We start from the raw sequence: 15151 nt of genomic DNA on the forward strand, positions 1-15151 counted from the left end.
ATAGAAGGACGAGGAAAGCTAGAAAAGGCACACTTTAAAGTTAGTTAATCCGATTCCATTCATTTATGTGCCTGTGTGTTATGGTATTTTCCTGACAGACCATCTCAGATATCTGTAAATTTGGGGGGAGGGCTGTTTTGATAAATTATTTCATGATGGATATGCTGGAATCTGCAGTTAAATAACCTAAAATTCAGCAAAATGCACACAAAAACCTTTAGCAGAAAAAGACGTTCCAGCCCCAGGCTTCTGTTATATTTAAGACAACTCTCAGAGGATAAGTCTCCAGATATTGGTAAATGTAGCATGAACCCTACCTAGCCCAAGGAGGTCAGCCCTACTTCTCCTACAGCAGAGAAAACTCATGTTTTAAAGCTGGCCCTGCCTATGACCTCTCCATATACCAGCTCTCTGGACTCCAGTGTGTGCAGAATGCTGTTGCCCACATTCATATTTATAAAGAAGCAGGACCATATCATTTTTATCCTCAAACATCTCCATTTGCTGCCTGCACGCTCCAGGTCCCACTGAAAACTATCCTTAGATTTAAAACCCTTCATGACGTTACTCCAGCCTCTCTCATTGACCTTGTCTTTCTACTTCCCTCACTGCTCCCACATAATCTCTCCCCTGCGGGTGCATAAGCTTCCTCCACAGTTCCTGATGCTTGGAACACTCTTGTGTGTCCTTCTGCCTCAGCAAGTCTTCATCACACTTCAGATTGCACTGGAAAATATCCTTCTGCTTTTCTATCTAAAGTAATGCTATAATTGTATTGTTTAATTCTGTGAAGCTCTTTGGAACCAGTTAAAAAAAATGAAAGATGTTGTATATAAAGTTGTATTATGGTTGCCTGAGACTTAGGCTCAGCAGAGACTGCAGAAGAGAGAAGGAACCAAAATGCATTGGAATGCTTGGTTTTGTGTGACTTACAAATCAGAAGCAGGAAATCCATGTGTGTGGGGACTGGTGGCAATCAGAATGTTCACTTCCTATGGCGGGGGTGGGGAGGGTGAGTTCAAGGAGGGAGGAATGGGAATATACTTTAACTTGTATCTGACCTCTAGTCTTAGCTCCTTCTCAGGCAGGGCTGAGAAAACTGAAATTTCTCCATTGTCCTGGTCATTCCTGTCTCTTGTCACAGCAGGTCTCTGATTTCTAATGTGGCCCTAAGCTGCTGGTTGGATGCTATAATGACTTGTCTTAGATTACTACAAGGATTTAGCTAGATTGTAAATTCTTTGGGATAGGGGCTATTTTTATGTCATCTCTGTCTATAGTCTTAACACAATGGAGCCCCAATCCTGACTGGTGCTACTTCAATACAAATATATAAATAATAATGACATATCCATCCTTTAGAGGGACCAGTGGGTGAGGCAATATCTTTTATTGGATCAACCTCTGTTGGTGAAAAAGACAAGCTTTCAAGCTTACACAGAGGTCTTCTTCAGGTCTGGAAAATATACTCAGAGTGTCACAGCTAAATCAAGGTGGAATAGATTGTTTAGCATAAGTTGTTAACACATACTTCAAGGACCATTCTAGTCATAGGGGGCATTGTTAGTGGGTCACAGATTGTTGTAATAAGCCATAAATCCAGTGTCTCTATTCAGTCCATCATTTTTAGTGTCTAGCAAAGTTATGAATTTAAGCTCCCAGGCTCGTCTTTTGAAAGTGTTGTGCCAGTTTCCTTTGAAAATGAGGACTAAGTAAGATATAGAGTGATCGCTTTGTGACAACTGTTCATCCACAGGTGATGTGGTGTTTTTGTCTTTTATCATTTCCCTGTGTGAGTTCATTCAAGAGTGTAGTGATTGTCTGGTTTCACCCACACATAGTTGTTATTGGGGCATTTAGTTCACTGGATGAGGTGATAGGCATGTATAGGACCCAGGGATCTTGAAAGGTGTGTTGTGGGAGGCGTTGATCATTGTAGCATTGATATGTTTGCAGGTTTTGCACCTGTTGTTCTGGCGAGGTCTGGTACCATTTTGAGTTGGTGTGTCCTTCCTTTTCCCCCTGTGACTGGATGGGTGTCACCTTGAGTGGTTCCTTGAAATATGCAACAAAGAGTCCTGTGGCACCTTATGGACTAACAGATGTATTGGAGCATAAGCTTTCGTGGGTGAATGCCCACTTTGTCAGATGCATGTAATGGAAATTTCCAGAGGCAGATATAAATATGCAGGCAAGAATCAGTCTAGAGATAACGAGGTTAGTTCAATCAGGGAGGATGAGGTCCTCTTCTAGCAGTTGAGGTGTGAACACCAAGGGAGGAGACACTGCTTTTGTAGTTGGCTAGCCATTCATAGTCTTTGTTTAATCCCTGAGCTGATGGTGTCAAATTTGCAAATGAACTGAAGCTCAGAATTTTCTCTCTTTTGGAGTTTCCTTAAATTATCCCTTCAAGGGGGAAGAATCCAGAGAAAAGGAGAATCCAGAGAAAGTGAGGTGCCACAGATCCAGAGAATCCAGAGAAAGAATCCAGAGAAAGTGAGGTTCCACATATCTGTGGGGAAGGGACCCACCAGATGATTAAAGGCAGGAGTGTTCACGAGGCTGGCTGCCCCTCTGCCCTGCACCATGGCTGCCGCGCATTGGCAGGGTCCCCTTCTGCATGCTAAATAGCAGCTGCAGAAGGCACCCAGAGGGAGCTAATACTGTTTTAAGCAGCATTAACTCTTGCTAGGAGATCAGCTTTGAGATCTGTGCCACTAGTAAAGGATGGTGATATAGAGAGCAGCAAGTCCCCTGCTACCCTCCCTCCTGCACCCAAATCCCTACAAAGTACCTTCTGCACAAAGCCACAGAAGAGAGGAATCCAATGTGTTAAAGTGGGTACATGATCTGTGACTAGGATGAAAGAAGACCCCAGGGGATAACTGTAATGCCCCTCTGGCCAGGGGATCACCAGGCATTTTTATTTCATAGCAAATTATTTGCTTTCCTGAGGTAAGAGTCTCCTACTGAGGTAGAGGACTTAGTGTTCCTGGTGCTGGTATGACTGCAAGAAGATCCTGGAGGCATCTGTTTGTGAACTAAATACTCTATTGATGTCTAAGCTGCACAGGACTCAATTTGTACAGATGACTGCTAGGAACAGTGGATCTGCTTAGACAGTTTTTTCTAAATAAATCCATTAGTGGCACAAGCCACTGACAGCCGCAAGATCTGAATTAATTTTGTTCAAAGGATTTTTTCCCCCTAAGGCTTTGACTTTTTTGGATAACATCAGATATGTCCATTCTTTATTATTGTAGCACACTCATAGCATGGGTCCAGTAAGGTCCCAGGCATCTGGATCAGGGTAGTACTTTTAAGGTTACCTTCTGTCTAATAACTCAATGGGGAAAGCCAGTGAATGCTTCAGGGGACTTCTTTCACTGTTAAGAGTAGATAAGGCAAAATCTTGTCCCAGTCTTTAACCTCAAACTCTTCATTCTTCCTAACATGGTTTTAAGGGTTCTGTTAAAACATTCCACTGGCTCATCAGCCTGGGAGTAGCATATCCATTCCTGGGTCATTTCACATATCCAGCCAGAGTTCTGTGTGGCATCTACTGACTCCTTTGCAGAGCAGTGGGCACTGTCTGGAGCTCTCTGCTCAGTGTCCCCAGCTGGTACCCTGGTTTTACACCTCTGACCCTCACTTCCATTTCTGTTTTTTCTTTTTTTCTCTTGCCCCACAGAATCACTTGATTCCCAGTCCTGGAACACCTCTCCCACTCAACTGAGGGGAGGGGCTTTAAGTTCCTGGCAGGTTCTGCCCACCCTTTTGGAAAATCAAATAGCTGGGTATGGCAGACTGGGGTCTGCACAGGCTTGATTTTCAGCAGATACGAAAACTGTCAGAATAAGTGTCATGTAAATTTAGGATCCTGGGCTGTAAGACTCTGAGAGGGCAACCTCACTGGTTAAAATATCTGAATTAATTCTCTAGCTATGTTTCTTGCTGTGGTGGCTTGTAGTGGGATGGCTTTGGGATATTGTATAGCATAATCTGTTATTACTAAAATATGCTATTCTTCTTTACTGGCCCTACTACATCCATCCCAATCTTTTCAAGGGCTACTGTGGTTAGGTGCATGGGGCTACCTTCAAGAGGCAACAGAAGATGGTGGTTTCTTGGTCAATGCCAGGACAGTAAAACTGCAGAAGCAGCCTTTCAAGGGCCATTTCCCTTCCAAGGTGTCCAGCTGACAGTATGGCATAGGTAAGCCTGGAAGTAGCCTCTGTGGTGGTTTAGACACCAACACCTGGACTCAGAGTTTCCCTGCTGACTGCAGATGATCTTGTTACAAAATTTCATTCTGTAACTCAGAATGGGGAAACTAAGTAACTATCTCTGAGCTCTGACCCTGTTTACGACTGCCAATATGCTTCCTAGTGCACCTCATCTTCACTGATCCACAACCAGGCCATACAAATTCCCTGGTTCTGAAGCACAGAATTTGTCAGAAAGCCTTGGTCTCTTGGACCTAGAGGATGACCGATTCAAATTGCTCTCACCTCCTGTGGCTTAGAGAGCCTGTCTGACTTTCCTCCTCTGGTTTCCGTTCAAGATAGGTCAAACTTTCTCCACTTTTATCTCATTTAGATTTGAGAAACATGGAAGAAGTCTCAAGGACGTCAGAGTAGACCATGGGGAAGAGCTCCCAGGCATCCTCAGCATTCCTTCTCCAGTTTCCCTTGCTCTCCTAGACACAATTTGCCAAGCTGTGTCTCCAGAAGGGCTCAGAAATGTTTCCAATCCCACGCTATGATAGCTTGTCCACAACTCTCAATCTACCCCACTCTGAGCGGGTGAATGCAATGCCAGCAACTAAGTAAGTCCAAAATGTGAACAGGATGGTGAGCCCGCAAGGACTCAGTGGGGATCAGATCCCACTTGACCAGGGTCTGACCATACCCAAAGCCTACAAGTCCATTCATCCTCTGCCCTCTTCTTCAGCTCATTACCACAAAACTCCTAGGACTATGGTTCTCCTGGACCTGAGAAACACCACAAATCTTAGCAACACTGAAACCACGGTAGTCATATCCCAGTTGGGGGCATAATCTTTTGATGTGCTTCAGTTTCCCACATTAGAAGCAGAGAATTGAGACTTGCCCTGTAACACCTGGAAACTTTCTGTGACGGTAAAAAGGAAAGGGGGAAAAACCAATTATAGAGAGACTCCACAGATGTCAGGTAACTGATTGATAGCTTAGCCCCCCCTCTCAACAGAGGGGACAAAGTGAGGTGATGATCTATTAAGCATCTAGTCCTTATAAGTAGACACAGGGAGCTCAGCGGGGGAAAAGACTGCAAAGGAGGTTGGATTCTCCTGCTTAAAAGGCCCAGCAGTAGGCTGGCTGTGGCTGGAGAACTGAGCCACAGTAATAGAGCTAATTCCTGTAGTGGGCCCTGGAGTCGTGGTCTGGAGACAAGCCAGAGGTCAGAACCAGGAGTTAGGAATCAGGAGTTCGGAGGCAGGCAGGGACTAGAGTTGGACAGGAAGCAGGTCCGGTGCAGCTGTGGGCATGGAATGCATTGAGCAGCCACTGTGCTGCTGTTGCTACAGGGCTCAAATGATGATCTGTTGGCTCTTCTGATCAATCAGGGAGCATAGTCACTTAGTGTGAGTTTATTGGGCCCCACTGAGCTCAATGGGTTACCAGGCAACCAAGACCACTGAGAGATCCTCCTAGGGGCCCTCGACCCTGGTTTGTCTCCTTTGGTGAAATTCCTACAGGAGATCAGTAGGGTGAACATTTCTTTTTGGTTCTCTTCTAGCCCGTACTCCTTCTAGTCTATTAGAAACCGGGGCTTCCCCCAATGCGTCAGGAGTTGAGGACCTGATGGACTACATATTCCCCTTGCCTGTGGACAATTACTGGGGGTAGAGGTGGATCTACCCAGTTGAGAAAAGGGTTGTCAACGAATGATTTGAGGAAAGAAACATAAAAGATGGAGTGAATCTTGAGTGATTCTGGGAATTGAAGCTTGTAGGCCATTGGGTTTATTTGTTCAGTGATTCAAAAAGGACCCAGGTATTGATAGTCAAGCTTTGATCACATATTGTCTGTTTTCAGGTTTTGAGTCGAGAGGCAAACCTTATCCCCAGACATTAGGAAGGCTGGCAGGGGCTTGTTGCTTTCTATCAGCGTAGTGCTTATATGTTTATTTAGTGGCAAGTAAATGCTGTTTGAGCTCCTGGTGTATTTGCTGGATGTGCCGTCCCAGTTCCATGGCCCCCTGGTATGGCTGAACCTTTGAGCAGCTCCAGATGGAATCAGGGGTGAAAAACAAAGTTTGCAAAGAATGGAGTCCATTCAGTTGAAGTGTGGCTTGAGTTGTTGTACACAAATTCCGCTAAATGTTTCAATCATCTTGATGGAAATTCAGGCAACAGCAAAGGTACTGCTCTAGGATCTGACTGACCCTTTCAGTGTGGCCAACTGTCTGCGGATGATAGGCTGTTGAGGTGAGGGGAGAAAAATTCTTGCCAGAACCGAACTGGGGACTTGATCTGTAATGATGCGTGTGCAGATTCTGTGCTCCAGGAAGGCTTGTGTGGTTTCACAGGCAGATGGAACAGTGAGCCAGGGAATAAAATGGACCATCTTGGTCAGGAGGTCCACTATTGTCAGGATAACTGAGTGCCTTTGGGAGCATGGTAACGCAACAATAAAGTCCATTGAGAGGTCTGAGAAGGTGGGGCCTTTCTAGAGGGGAACTCCCTGCCATGAGGCAAAGTCCCCTCTTATCTTCTACTGAGCTCCTCAAACTGTCACACGCCAAGGTGTAGGCAGTGCAACCTAGTGGTTGGAGCAGAAGTCTGGCCTAGTGGTCAGAGTAGAATGAGAGGACAGAACTTGAGGAACGGCCAAGAGACAAGCCAAGGGCTAGAGCCAGGAGTCAGAACAGAGCCAAAGCGCAAAGCCACAGCTGTAGTCAGGAGACAAGCCAAGAGTCAGAGCCAGGAGTTAGGAATCAGGAGTTCAGAGGCAGGCAGGGACTAGGGCTGGAGCAGAGCAGGCAAGGGTTTGAGCAAGGGCTGGGCAGGTTGCAGGTCCGGTACAGCTGTGGGTATGGAACGCATTGAGCAGCCACTGTGCTGCTGTTGCTACAGGGCTCAAATGATGATCTGTTGGCTCTTCTGATGAATCAGGGAGCATAGTCACTTATTGCGAGTTTACTGGGCCCAGCCGACCCCGGAGGCAGCTGAGTTCCTGACAAGCCCAGGAAGAACTGTGAGCTGAGCCCAGGAGGAGCAAAAGACCTTTTGTTTATGTTGGGACTTTAGTATCCCACTGTCAGGAAGACCCATTATCAGACGGTTTCATGGTTCACAGGGCAACTAGTGCCCATTTGAGCTACTGCTGACAATTCTTTTTATATGCCAAATCTAGCCTTACCCAAACCAATTCTTGCTCTTGTTTTGCTGCCTCTTCTGTTTTCTGTTGCGAGGCTTTCACTTCTTCCAGCTCCCGTCCCTGTTTGCCTTGTGTAACTGTGTCTCCAGGGCTTGTAAACTGACTTTACATCTTCTGTTTAACTCTCTCAACCAGTTTCATCTGACCCATCGCTCCTCCTCACCATTGGGCCACCCAGCTGAACCCCATGTCCCGGCGAGGGTTGTCTTATGGCCAGCTAGGTCAGGCTTTACCTTTTCTCATAATGGGGCTGGGAAATTATGCCAGGCACTGCCTACAGTTATGGGTCAGAGGAGATCTCTCACCACACCAACCCTCAGCTTGCTCATCCATCCTTTTTGTTCTATTTCTATCTTCACTATTGAGTAGACCCGTGTCTCTCCATGTACACACACACAATGTACACCAGCAAATGCTGATCTCTTCTCACCATTGAGAGGTTACTCCCCTGAACTAGCATTTGCCTGCACCCAGAGTTAATTAATCCTGTCATTTCCCATCAACTACTTTAGCAGTTACCTGGTAGGCTGGAGTGCACCCCTACCAAGGGAACATCCCAAGCCAGACTTGACTGAAGTAGCAGTCCAAATAGCTGCACTCCATTCTTATATGACCCAGTTGGCCATGCCAGAAACACACAATTGGTTTCTCCTGACCAATTCCCAGGTGCCTGTCCCAGGTACCCAGTGGCAACTGAGATGCCACTATCTCCTCTGTTCTCTTAGTTACAGAACTATCTAAGAATTTATCTCTCAGTGTGTCCCCTTTTCCATTACTGTGTCGGACTTCTCTTCGCTTTGCTTCCCTCAGAGTGGTCATAGAATATCAGGGTGGGAAGGGACCTCAGGAGGTCATCTAGTCCAACCCCCTGCTCAAAGCAGGACTAATCTCCAGATTTTTGCCCCAGATCCCTAAATGGCCCCCTCAAGGACTGAACTCACAACCCTGGGTTTAGCAGGCCAATGCTCAAACCACTGAGCTATCCCTCCCCCCATGAGGCGCCCTTTGATCCAATCCCTCTTTCAGGTGGTTCAGGACCATCAGCTTCCATAAAGGCCTCCACCCTCCCTCGGCCTCATCAGTAAAAGTTGGCAGAAACATTCGGACCCAACTTTGGGCTCTGGTAGGCAAGACCCTTAGGAATTGTTCGAGGATTATAAGGTTCACCACCTTGTCTAAAGAGTTTGTGTCAGGCTGCAACCATCAGGTTACCAGATCTCATAAACGTAGTGCTGCTGCTATGGGACATCCCACTCCTGAGAAAAGATCTGTCCTAACTGGTGGCAGTATGCTTCTGGGGTCAGCCCAGAATGGCCTCTTTTACAATTCTGTAGGACCATGCCTGCTCACTGGACAAAGCTTGGTAGGCTGCCTGAGCTTCTCCCAAGAGGAACAGGGCCATTTGAGCTGCCCAGGAGGATTTGGTCCACCTTGCTACAGTCTCTACCCTCTTGAAGGTATGCAAAATGCCTCAGGGTCGTCACCTGGCCCCAATTTTGCCAGGTCTGGTATGGGGGTCTGGTACAGGTCTGGTCTGCCAGAATTCTCTTCTCCTGAAACTATATGGGTTCCTGGGGTCCACTTCTCTAGGTACTGCAGGAGATGTTCCTATTGAATCTCTTACTGTTGTTGCTGCCCTTGTAGTGGGTGCAACAACAGAACGTGCATCTGCCCCTGTTGGGCTGCCAGCATATGGAACAAGTCCTCCATCTTCCCCCCAAAAGTGAGTCAGTCCCTCTGAACCTCACCTTTAAGGTAGTTGGTATGTTCCTCCTTCCTCAGAAGGTGGTCTCAAATCCCACTTCTAGTACATATGTAATAGCCCATCTTTACCTCGTGGGGCCCCCTTATCTCTGGTGCCTCCCATGAGGCTCTCCCTTGGCCTTGCAATGGTCTTTCCTAGCCTTCACCTTCTCCCTCTGGGTGTTCTGTGGCTTGGCCCTCCAGCCAAGTTACATGAAAGTCTAAACCCCTTCCAGGATAACATGTACAAGTCCAAATGAAAGTCCAAATCTTCAAACTACCCCTTCTGCCCCTCTCAGGCTACGATGTAGTTCTCTGGTTGGCCCTACATAAGGGTTTCCCCTGTAGGAGCCTAGCCTGCTCTTGTGGTAGTATTCTTCCATTGTTTCCTGACTGTTAAACCCTATTTTAGCCAGGGCGTCTCTCCTCACCAGAGATACCTGATCCTCTGCAGTCTCAATCCAACTGAGCTCCCTCAGCCTACTTATAAGGCCTAGCTCCACCTCCTCTGGACAGAAGGCAATTAGTTAATTACCCACCCAGATGCCTTGTAGGTGATAGGCGTTAAGCCCATCACAGTGACCTTGGGGAAAAAAATTTTGAGTCTGTTGGCTAAAGAATCTTGGGGCTGTAACCTAAGATTCTGCTCCTAAAAAATGAACAGGCTGTAGGATGTAAGGCCATGTGGGGAAACTTTTAAAAGGGGGGGGGAACCTAGTCTGAGTCCACAATCCTAGAAGAAACAAGCGTACAAGCCCTAAACTGGATCAATCTTGGGAGGGACCCTACACAGCACTGACCCAAATAACTTAGGTGGTGTAAAAGATACAGTTGGATCCCAGGACTAAACCGAAGGTTGTCCATAAGGACTATCTAAGGTGGCATAAGGGGAAGAGAATTTCAGCTTGAATCTGAGAATATAGCAATGGAAGTTGAGACTGGAAAAGCTGTTACAGAGATGAATCCACCACTCAAATAAGAATGGGCAGGGTCTGCCTCAGCCAGCAAATTCTACAGAAACAACAGATGCTCCTCAGGGCCTGATTGGCAAGTGAATGGAAACCCAGCAAGAGAAAAGTCCACAGGTATTTTGGTGTGAATAAAATTACTTTAGATTGGTGATGTGAAACTATCATGATAGACGAACATATGTAAATAGTTAAACATTTGTCACATCTGTTTGGGATGGGTTATTGCCATTTTAGGTCTCATCAGGATCATGAACAAAGCCGAGGTTGTTATAAGCTGGCAAAAACTTGTTATAGGTTAAGTTAAAGTCCTATTGAGATTGATAGGTGTGAACTCACCTCTTGATCGTGAAGATGATGGACAGGGATCAGAAACAGGATTTGATGAGAGCCTGGATGTGAGGAGCAGAGCTGGGTGAAATTTTTCGGACCAAACTTTTTTGTTTTTGTTTTGTTTTGTTTTTTGGCCAAAAAATTCAGATTCACATCATTCTGAAAATCTGTGTCAAAACATGTTGAGAATTCATATTAAATTCACTGCTTTGGGTGGAAAAAGGAATACTGAAAATGAAATGAATCAAGACATTTCATTTAGACATTTTTAAAACTAAACGTTTTGATTTTTCAATTTGAAGCCATTTTTATTTTGAAAGTAATTTCAATTATATTAAAAATATGTAAAAATATCAAACCTAAATGTTTCTTTTCAGGTCGAACATAATGTTTCATCTGACCTGAAATGAATGGGTTTTTTTACTTTTCAAATAACCCAAATTTTTTTTTAAATCTGTTCATTTATTTTTTAAATTTTTGGTAGGGCCAGCAAACCAACAAAAAAAAAAAATTATTTGGACAGCTCTTGTGATGAGTGAAGGAAAATTAAGAGTCAAAGATGACCCTAGGTTGTAGCTTAAGTAGCTAGAAAGAGAGAGTGGTATTGTTAACAGAGACAGAGAAATAGGGGGAAAGAAATAAAGTCTCTTTTTAGACATATTTAATTCCCCTGAGGAAATACCAAAGATACAAGAGGTGATAGAAGCGTAGATGGAGCAGGAGAAATCTGGGGTAGAGATATAGATTTGAGAGTCATGAACATGTAAGTGGAAACTAAAACAAGAGTAGTACATCAGTTCACAGTAGGGGGGAATGACGAGAAAGTACCAAAGAAAGACCACTAGGGGACAGCTACCAAAAGGGAAGGGAGGAAGGTGAGAAAGCAATGCTAATAGAGCAGTAAAATAAATAAATAAATCAGAAGAGGAGAACCAGGAGAGGCAAGAGTTCCAGAAGTCTGGAAAGAAGACTTGAGGGGAAAGTGTTGGTCCACTGTATGAAAGATAACAAGGAGGATTAAAAATGGAGACGAGGCCTCTAGACATCATTAAGAAGTGATCATTAAATTACTTTGGTGGGAAAAGATTCAGTGGAATGACATGAACTGACACTAGACTGAAGAATATATATCACTGGGAACTGGAGAGGAAGTTTTGGCAACAGGAGTAAACAATATGCTAAAGAATTTTTCTATTGACCTAACTACCAACTCTTGAGGGGGTGGATTAACTACAGCAACAGAAAACCCCCTTTCATCACTGCAGCAAGTGTCTATGGTGTTACAGTGCCACAGCTGCAGCACCATAGCTGTGCTGCTGTAGTGTCTGTGGTGTAGACTTACTCTAAGTAGGGAGGAGGAGGTGGGATCAAAGAGATGTGAAAATTGGCCAAGTTTGCAGTGTATAAATTGCATTTTAGTAATACATATGGTTTCAATACAATGCAAGATAAATTCTCACCAAAACCTTAGACCTGATCTTCATGTATATGCTCACAAAACTGGGTGTATCCTGACTTGCACGTGAAGTATGCAGGTGTAAACACCTGCTAAAACTTGAATAATAGGGCATTACTTTCAAATAGCTCTAACATATACATATGCATGCGAGTGTTAGAATTTGCACCTCCAAATCCCATGGCCTCGGTGGATATTGTGGGAACAAATTCTAATAATGGCCCGTGCACATTTCAGGTTATTTAAACAGCACAAACAAATGTAAACATGCATGTACATTTTTGTGAAATGTGAGCACAAATGCCCAACATGTAATATGCACAAGTGAGGTTGTCATTTATAAGTTTACCCCCACATACACAACTTTTCATAAAAAAAGATTTGGGAAATATACATTTATTGTCTGAATATAAAAGGCACCTTTATTGGCCCAGTATAGGGTCTCAATCCTGTGGATTTTGCACATCCAAAATTTAGGATTTTGATGTACACCGGGACTGCAGGATTGGATCTTAACCTTTTAAGCAATTCATTGAAAATAAGTCTTGCTTTTCCCATCCCAGAGTCAAGTTATGGTCACTTTCTATTCCAATTTAAGGACTAGTTCCTTCAAAACTTTACTCCAACAAGTAGTCCTCACTTGAGTAATCCCATTAACTTCTACAGTGCTACTCACATGATTAATGGTTTTCAGGATCAGGCCCTAATTTTCAACAATAAAATATCACCATGTATCTCAAATATCATTTTTAACCTAAACTCGATCCATATCTGGGCCTTAAGAGGTTGAATAGAAAAAAAATCTCCATAAAGCAACTACCCCGCTCAAAAGCATTCCAAACTATATATAGTATCTGCAAATGCAACATGTTCTTACATAGGTATTAAAAGCATCTATGACTGTTTTTAGAAATCATTAGTTTGTACTTACAAGTTTATCATATTCCTTAGCACTAGATATATCACATGCAACTATTTACCTCAATGGTGTATTCTTCATAATACAATAGCTAATTAATAAGTATTTAAAGAGCAATTAAGTTATAAATAAAATGTGATGATAGTATCACCTAGTCTTAAGTATTATCAGCATATTATATATATGAAATACAAATAAATGAAATAAAGGAGCACATTTACGAAATCCAAGCCTGTTTAGCAATGTTATGTAAGCCTCTTAGATTACACAAAAAAATTCTACTAACAAATGAGAAATAAAATGTATAAGCTGAGTACCGAGAATCAAACATGGCCATGAACTGGGGGTATCTGACATTTCCATCTTCATCAAGGGGGATTCTGTCAAGTAGCAGCTCAAACTCTTCATCAGTAATCTCCACGCCAAACCTGAAACAAACAGCAGTTAGCAGCAGTCACTCACGGAGTTCACATTTGGGTCAACAGTACCCACAATACCCTAAGCATATGGCTGCCATTAACTCTTTGTTATTGCTTCGGTCCTCAAGATCAAGAGCACCACGTGAATATCAGAGGTTAATCAGGGTTTTGATCGCTTCAGCTTTCTTGAAGAAAGAAATTCTACCACAGAATCCCGCATTGGTGGGGCACAGAAATAGAAATACTAGCATATTGAACTCTGTGCAATTGTCCTCTATAAAAAGTTATTCATTACACTAAAACACTGGTATTGCTTAAACTAGTTAACTCTGAAAGGCCTTTCATTTGGACTGTTTAGCATGAAAGAAAATGTAGAGAAAAAGTGGCTTTTCGAAAAACAGCTTCTTAATGCTTTTGGAAAGCATTTCATAATGGCTTTAAAGACATTTTGCATACAAATATTTAAAAAGTGGCAGTGTTTATTCATCAGCAAGAAAGTGTTTTCATCTCTCAAGAACAATCAAAACATAATCCTCCAAATACTGGCATAAATAGGAATGACTTAAGCAATAGTAATGAACAAGGCATTCATTCATCATTTTGCAAAGCTGATAAAACACAGCTGACTTTTGGGGGGGGATATACTTTCCTTTTGCAAAGGCAATGAAAACATACACTAAACGTAGCATTTATTTGTTGTTTTGATTTTCATCATCACCCTCTGCCACTTAACATAACTCAAGAAATGAGGGTATCATTTGTTCTAAACTCCACGGAGCTTATTTTTAGGGAGTTCTGACTCAAACATTTGGAGCAAGGAGAAAATGGACAGTACAAAATCAGCCTATTTGACCTGGTTTATTTGTCAGGAAGTCCATGGAGAGGGGCAGAGTCAATTGTTTCTTGCACTTGCTCTGAGAAGATTTAGTTTTTCTTTAGTGTCACTTAGTTTCAGCTACACCTCAGTATTGCTGATGCAATGTCAATACACTGTCAATCTGAGAAAAAGGAACACACTCTCTCAGACCATAGGGCCAGATCCTCAGATGGTGAAAACTGACTTCAATTGAGCTACAACAGTTTGCACACGTTGAGGATCTGCAGGAATCAGACTCTAGTTGATTCTCACATGCAGTGCAGTATGGTGCAAGCTCATAGTCACCTGCAGACAGGCTGCCCCCAGTCCTGAACCCAGACTCTCCACCTGCTGTCTCCCTGCTGGAATGCCATCCCCTCATGCAATCAGAGGAGAGCTGGCAGCAGGAAGTGGCAATAAGATTTCCTTCCAGCTCTCTAGACAACCAGGGCTGTAGGCAGTGTTTAATTTGTAATTAAAGATGTGCTGGGGCTCAAGCAATTTTTTTAATGTCTAACTGATGCAGCAAGCCTAGAGGTGCTGGGGCTCAGTCCTGGCAAACCCTGGCACAAAGTAAGCACTGGCAGTACGGGTGAATGGCTGGCCCTCTCACATTGTTGAACCACTGGGTGGGGATGCCACAGTACACGACATACAACGTATGCTGTTCTGCAGGGATGCTGTGCAGCTATTCATAGAACCATAGGGCCAGATCCTCAGATGGTGAAAACTGACTTCAATTGAGCTACAACAGTTTACACAGGTTGAGGATCTGCAAGAATCAGGCCAACTATCCAAAATAATACTCCTGATATCCGTAGAGTTAGCCTGAATTTAGGCTGATGTAATGGAGATCAGAATAGTGTATGCTGGGTGAAGCATCAAAGACTGGAGGATATTGCGGGATGGATGACTTGATGATTACCTGTTCTGTTCATTCCCTCTGAAGCACCCAGTGATTTCCCTACACCCCCCCGAATTTCCCCCTCCCCCCAGTTTTGTGAACTAGTTACATGCCAATTTAGTGACTGTTTGG

General features: G+C 43.8%; 1 protein-coding gene across 4 annotated transcripts in view; it reads right to left on the bottom strand.

Annotated features, from left to right (window-relative positions):
* Positions 1-15151, bottom strand: part of LOC117878115 (EF-hand calcium-binding domain-containing protein 6-like) — a 90161-nt gene that overhangs the window by 33415 nt on the left and 41595 nt on the right. For all 4 annotated transcript variants that reach the window (XM_034772070.1, XM_034772072.1, XM_034772069.1 and 1 more), the window contains one exon: positions 13158-13268. In XM_034772070.1, coding sequence (XP_034627961.1) covers positions 13158-13268 — 111 coding nt within the window. The remainder of the gene's footprint in view (positions 1-13157; positions 13269-15151) is intronic.

The sequence above is a fragment of the Trachemys scripta genome, chromosome 5, assembly GCF_013100865.1.
Source record: "Trachemys scripta elegans isolate TJP31775 chromosome 5, CAS_Tse_1.0, whole genome shotgun sequence".
NCBI classification, from domain to species: Eukaryota; Metazoa; Chordata; order Testudines; family Emydidae; genus Trachemys; species Trachemys scripta.